This window comes from Sinocyclocheilus anshuiensis, unplaced genomic scaffold (assembly GCF_001515605.1).
Source record: "Sinocyclocheilus anshuiensis isolate Anshui unplaced genomic scaffold, SAMN03320099.WGS_v1.1 scaffold579, whole genome shotgun sequence".
Taxonomy (NCBI): Eukaryota; Metazoa; Chordata; class Actinopteri; order Cypriniformes; family Cyprinidae; genus Sinocyclocheilus; species Sinocyclocheilus anshuiensis.
The window spans coordinates 2,745,015-2,752,173 of NW_015551075.1; the positions used below are offsets into that span (position 1 = coordinate 2,745,015).

General features: G+C 36.8%; 1 protein-coding gene across 1 annotated transcript in view; it reads left to right on the top strand.

The window, feature by feature from the left end:
* LOC107662326 (tyrosine-protein kinase Fes/Fps-like) overlaps window positions 1-6,747 on the top strand; it is a 25,715-nt gene extending 18,968 nt beyond the window's left edge. The window contains exons 13-18 of the mRNA XM_016452312.1: window positions 4,200-4,322; window positions 4,820-4,873; window positions 5,005-5,123; window positions 5,215-5,309; window positions 5,971-6,094; window positions 6,537-6,747. Coding sequence (XP_016307798.1) covers window positions 4,200-4,322; window positions 4,820-4,873; window positions 5,005-5,123; window positions 5,215-5,309; window positions 5,971-6,094; window positions 6,537-6,747 — 726 coding nt within the window. The remainder of the gene's footprint in view (window positions 1-4,199; window positions 4,323-4,819; window positions 4,874-5,004; window positions 5,124-5,214; window positions 5,310-5,970; window positions 6,095-6,536) is intronic.
* The last annotated feature ends 412 nt before the right edge of the window (window positions 6,748-7,159 follow it).

Sequence of the window (7,159 nt, forward strand, 5' to 3'; positions counted from 1 at the left end):
TAACACTCCAAAGAGAAAGGAAAACTTGTTATCGCATCATATGACCCCTTTAAAATGAATACGTGATGCCACAGGTAGCCAGTGAAAATCATGCAGTAGAGGAATAATGTGAGCAGAACGCCTGGTGGAGGTGAGAACTCTTGCTGCTGAGTTTTGAACATACTGTAACCTTGCAATAAGTTTTTTAGGCAGACCAAGAAATAGAGCATTGCAATAATCCAGACGTGATGTGATTAATGCATGAATTAAGATTTCAGCATCAGCTAGAGTTAGAGAAGATCGAAGACGTGCAATATTACGAAGATGGAAAAAAGAGGTTTTAACAACAGAAGAAATATGAGAGGCAAAAGATAGAGATGAGTCAAATAAGACACCAAGATTACGGACAGATGAAGACCCCTTAACATGAACCCCGTCAATTTCAAAGGACAGGTCCATCCTTTTGACTGAGGTAGCAGAGCCAATCATCAATATTTCAGTTTTGTTATTATTTAGTTTAAGGAAATTCAAGGACATCCAATGCTTGATATCCCTGATGCATGCAGTAAGTGAGTCAGGCAGTGATGACCTATCAGAGCTGGTGGTTAGGTAAATTTGAATGTCATCAGCATAGCAATGAAATTGAAGTCCATGCATGCGTATGATGACACCAAGTGGATATATATATATAAATGATAAACAGAAGTGGACCAAGAACTGAACCTTGAAGTACACCCTGTGAAACTGGAGCAGTGACAGATTTATACCCTTGTATGGTGATATAATATTTTCTATCGCTGATGTAGGAAATGAGTCAGGAAAGAGTTGAACCAGTGATACCGATATCAGAAAGGCAAAAGATAGGTAAGCATATAAATACCATAATATGTTTGCAGATATTTAGGAAACATTCTAAATTCACATACTTGTTTCTCCTAAAAACAATCCTACAGCCAGTTATTCTAGATTTTACCCGACCTAAAAAGCATCGGCATCCATCTAAATTTTTGATGACCAGAGGAATATGAAAACGCAGATAAATCAACTTCTACAACTTAGGCTGATGATACACGGGGCAACTTTTTGAGCAATTTTGCCGGGCAACTTTTTTTGAGCAATGTTGCTTGGTCACTTTCTTATTGAGGATGGGTAACAAATGTCTATCTGGATGCTTTAGATCGGTCGTGGGCCCTGTGTCTCACCTGGTTTACCGTTGACGGCAACATTGCTCAAAAAGTTGCCCAGTGTATTATCAGCCTTACAGTGTGTAAGGCTTGTCGCCTTCCATTGTCAGTTGCGCTCGTTCCTCTTGCGTGTCTTCTGGGGTCCTAAAATCTGTACCCGACCCAAATCACTTCTTACCCGAACCCAACATGCATTAATTTTTTTTGAAAGAAAAACCAGACACGAGACAGACCCGATGAAATTAGACCAGAGTCCGACCCGACCGGACTGCATTTATTTATTTATTTATTTTCCTTTTTATTTTTTAACCCGACTGGACCCGAACGGAAATGGCATTGACGTGTGCACAGCCTGCAGCCCCGCAGTCAGTAAAGAAAAATCCCGGTGTCCTGCCGACTGATTTGGCCGCTTCTCCATTACTTTGATTTATTTAACATTTATTTAATTTATTATTACTTTATATTATTGCCTGCCTGATGGATACAAGTTATTTCTGAGTTCGGCTTTCAATTGTGACCAGTGGATTGGAAAAATAAACGTGATAGCTCGTTAAACATTAAATCAATATCCTGATAAATCTTGGACTCACTAGTGTTGTCTAGGGTTGGGAATCAAAAATCGATTTCAATTCCAGAATCGGATACTTAAGGTCAGGAATCGGATACTTATTGTAAAATTTAAATTTCGATTCCGATTGATTCCTGTGTGTGCATCTATTCTTTTTTCCATCTGTGAGGACACGACTCTGCGATCTGCCAGGACCTTCCTCGCTATTCTAAGCACTCCAGTGTTTGGCTACACTTGCGATTAGCAAGTAACAGCTAAGTGTAATATTTGTGATAAGCTAGGGTGACCATACGTCCTTTTTTTCCGGACATGTCCTCTTTTTGGACCTAAAAAAAATGCTTCTAAAAAAAATTTCTAAATCGCCCAAAATGTCTGGGATTCGGCTTTTGCTTTCTACAGTCGCCATTTATTTTATGTTTTTGTATTAGAGCCCTGCGAGGGACTGTTTTCTTAATCCGGCTCCCCCTGAATTTCTGACCATTATCATCACCTTCCATGATTTGTGTGTCCAGTGCTCCCGCAAACATTATAATATTGCATATAATTTTCGCGCATCAGGGAGCCACCTTCAATATGCGGCGTATATAGGCCTAAATCTCTTTTGAATAAGCGCTCGCTGTTCACTTTCGATTTCACGATCACGCGTGCTCTGTGTAAAGGAAGATCAGATATTTGTCAATGAGCTCAGGATCTGTTGAGCAGCAAATCTTCCAGCATGGTCTGTCAGCCATCTCTCCTCTCATCCCGTGATCAGTCAAATCTAACTCCTGCAGCTCGTGTTGGACGTAGGGTTGTCAAGTCCGCATTTTTTTTCCCCATGGAATTGGGCTACTATTAAACTCTTGCCATGGAGTGATTTTTCCCCCGTGGGTTAAATGTTTGAAATAAACTGTGCTAGATGTTAAGTTTTGTGAAGGAGGGCCACCGGTAGGAAGCTTTTTAGCTGTGTTTATAATCAATATGCTTAACAGTGACTGTAAAATATGTATTTTAGGTATGGAAATGACATATTTTGATTTTTGATATTTGGGATATGGTCATTGTGCTACTTTGGGCACTACTTTAACCACCAACCACACCCCAGACCCCCGCCCTGCCACACCCACCCATTGTCCTCTTTTTGGAAACCTAAATTATGGTCACCCTAGATAAGCTAACATGTTGCAAGAGAGGTGTCACCACCAACATGACAAAGCACTTTAATTAAACAGATCGTTAAAGATCACGAACACGATTCAAACACCAACGTGATCTTATTCCTAAATTACAACGATTCAGCTGTTAAACCTTTAATGTGTGCGATCACAACAGTGTGACCATCACTCTCACTCAGCTGTCAGCTGTCATGCATATGTATGTACGGGGATAAAAGTTTATAGTTTGGATATAAACACTGATGTGTTTGGTAGCGATTAAAATAGAGCAAATCACCTTTTGAAAGTAATTTGATGTTTCAAATAAAGATTTATCGATTGTCGTTACGCCAGTAGGTGGCGAAAAGGAGCTGTTTAAAATGTATTTGTCTTTGAATCATTCATTCAAGAGATTAATAAAAAAAAAAAAATCATCCAATAATGTACATCTTAAGTGAGTCATTGAATCATTCATTCATAAATTACATGTGATTTTTTTTTTTTTTTTTTTTACAAAAATCACGTGTAATTTATTAATTAAAAAAAAATCTCAATTTATCCAGAATTGTGCAGCTCTATTTTGCACATTTTGTTGCTCTATTTTGTTTTGCAAAAAGAGACACAGAATAAATATGTTTGATATCTAAATATCAGTTTGAATAAATTTTTTAACCACATTGGAATCGAAACTGGGCATCGATAAGAATCGGAATCGATAAGCAGAATCGGAACCGGAATTGATCAAATTCAAACGATACCCAACCCTAGTTTTGTCTGCTCTGCAATGCTATTTACCTCATCTCCGGCGAAGAGATTCTGCACAAAAAAAGCCCTGCCCTGCATGAACACGCACTGTAATGAAGCGTGTGGCTTTTCCTGATGGATCTCATATCTATAAGATGGATTTCTGTGTCTGAGGTGCGTTTCTCAAAAATGCATTTAACACTAACGTGCAAGTACGTTAAAGGGATCAAGTCTTAACGGGTCCATCTGGAAAAAGCACATTTATTATTTTAAATTAGCTGAGACTCGAGGCAACTAATAACGAACCCAAACCGTGTCCGAGGCACTCATCGAAGTTTTTTGACACGAACCCGCTCGGGTCGGACCTCGAGTTTTCGGATCCAAGAGGACCCCTGAAGACCTCTACTTGTGTGTCCTCAATCTGGCAACCTGCATGAGTGTCGAGTCTGAGGAGGAGCCGTGGGCCCCTATAATCGTCACCACCTTTCTCCCCACTAGTGACGGCCCTGCTGCCAGTACATGATGTATGCAGTGATTAATTGTCATTTATTTGATTAAAGCCATTATATGCATGTTTATGTGTGTGTTTAGGGTATGTATCGTCTTGACGGTGAAGGTTTCACCTCTGTACCACTGCTAATAAAGCACCTCATCAGCTCCCATCAAGCCGTCACAAAGAGGACAGACATTGTGCTGAAGAGACCCATCCTTAAGGTTTATCACTGATCCCAAATCAGTCTCACGGTTACTATATAGATCCTACTGCTGAGGAGTGAAAGGCTGATATATATATATATATTGGCCAAGATTATTAATTGGAAAAAATTGTTTTGTTAATCTCCCATGGGTCCAATGTTTATTATTATTATTATTTTTATTTTACATTACAATGATATTTGTTTGTTTGTTTGTTTATAAGAATTCTTTACAGTCCACCTACAAGAAGTTCATAAATGAACTCCTTTTTGTTACAAAGGAAGCTTTTTTTCCACAATGAAGGGCTAAAGGACTGTTATAGAACTTATAGATCTTTTAATATTTGTAATAGTTAAAAGTTCATATTTGTATTTCTGTTAAGGGAGTGCTCTCTGTATACTGTATGGGCATTGACTATTAATGCAATATCGGTCGAGTACTGTTGTGATTGTCTAGTCATTATTATGATGTACACTTGCAGAGATGCAATCATTTTTCGGGGTATTTTTTTTTAGGACAAGTGGGTCTTGGAACATAATGATGTCATTCTTGGACAGAGCATTGGTCGGGTAAGCTGTCTACCCTTTGTGTTATATAAAAAGACTGATAAAGGGATGTCAGTAAAGATTAGTAATAACTCACCAGCTAAGCCAGTTATTTGTTCATAATGTTGCTCATTGTAATGTTTTGATGTTATCAGGGCAACTTTGGTGAGGTGTTCAGTGGGCGTCTGCATTCAGAAAATACGCCAGTCGCTGTGAAAGCCTGCAGAGAGAATCTACCTGCAGAACACAAGAACAAGTTCCTAATGGAGGCCAGGTTTGTATAGACACTTAATAACACGCATACTCTACATATACTCTCACATAACACTCTCATTTAACTAAACATCTCTCCATTTCTATGCCAGGATCCTAAAGCAGTATGACCATCCAAACATAGTGAAGCTAATCGGCGTCTGCACACAAAAACAGCCAATTTATATCATCATGGAGCTGGTGCAAGGTACATCTAAGCTTGAATTAAAAATCATTTAAACAAACTGTGCTCCAAAAAAAAAAAGAAAAATCTTGACATTTACTTCATTTCAAATCTGTATAACTGACTTTCTTCCATGAAACACACAAGACGTTTAACAGTGTAGCAGTGTAAGTAGATCTTTTTTTAAATTATGAAACTCCAAAAATGACAAAAAAGCACCATAAACCATATGATAGATTTGCTCGAAGAAGCCTATGTAGAAAATCATGAAGTGAAATAATGAATAAAATTATCATAATTATTGTTGTTGTTATTATATTGTATTTAAATAATAATTTACCTAGAATTTTGTCACAAAGGAACTATTTAGTTATTTAATAAGTATAATATTAGAATAATTATACATTATTAAAATGATGAAATAATAAAATGTTGATTTATTTATAATTAACTATGAAAAGTTAGCAAAGGGACTCCTTTTAGTAACAAAGGAAAATTCTTTTATTTAATTAGAAAAGTTTAATAAAGAACCCTATTTGTTTGTTTATTATTATTATTATTATTATTATTAATTTAATTATGAAATTAATATTATTTTTTATTACTTAAATGTATTAAGTAACTTAGTGAATGATTCCTTAAAAATGTTCATGCTGCAAAAACAAGTGGCGTATTCTGCTGGCAGGAGGGGACTTTCTAACCTTTCTGCGCACAGAGGGCCACGACCTAAAGACCAAGATGTTGATCAAGATGGCAGAGAATGTGGCGTCTGGCATGGCGTACCTGGAAAGCAAGAAGTGCATTCATCGGTGAGAGGTTCACAATGAGATAAGGACAGAAAGACAACGAAATCTAGTGATATATGGCACAAGATCTTAGGATCAGTGCTGAGAAACTATAGTGGCTCCATAAAGCTCTAGCAGACCTCATAAAGAGCTCACAGCTGGGTTTTATTGAATCTAATAAGTAGACTCTAGGTATTTCACTATTATGGTTAAGTCTCTTTACCAGCGGTTTGTGAGCAATGCCCGATGGGAAGATTTTGGGATAATGAGCTGAGAGGAAATTAAGCCTCATTGCTCCATCTGATAGTTTCCCTCATGCAGTGTCGAACACTTCAGTGACTCTAGAGAGGATTATAGAGCCAGTGCACCCTCTGTTTCTCACTCTGTCATTCCTATACTTTTTTTTTTTTTTGCATTTATTTCAGGGCAGCCTACTATAAATCTCTCTAATTGTCCCTGTCTCTAGAGACCTGGCTGCGCGTAACTGTCTCGTAGGAGAGGAGAGTGTGGTGAAGATCAGTGATTTCGGTATGTCTCGTCAGGAGCAGGACGGGGTTTATTCTGCTACAGGAGGAATGAAGCAGATCCCAGTCAAATGGACGGCACCAGAGGCCCTCATTTTATTTTTGCTGAACCTGTTAGACCTAAAAAATATTTGCTTGAAGTACCCTCAGTAGTACTATTTTTAATATTTCAATAATTTACTGTCATGTCGCATGTTCATGGTTCTGGTGAGTGATCACATGACATGCTGCTGCAAGTAAATATAAAATACTGCATTTTTTTTTTGTTAGTGTGTTTTTTTTTTTTTTTAATTCAGATTGTTCTTATTTTAAAATGATTATTATTAAATTAAAATTAACATTTTAAATTATGAAAACAGCCATAATAATAATAATAATGAATATTTTTATTGTTATTATAATAATTATTATTTCAAATATTGAAATATTATTGAACACTTGATTGCAAATAAAACATTTATTATTTTTCTTATTACATGGGTTAGATTTTTTTTTTATTATTAATGTTATAAAAATAGCATTATTGTTTTAAGATGTAATATTTTACTGTTGAAAATTTTAAAAT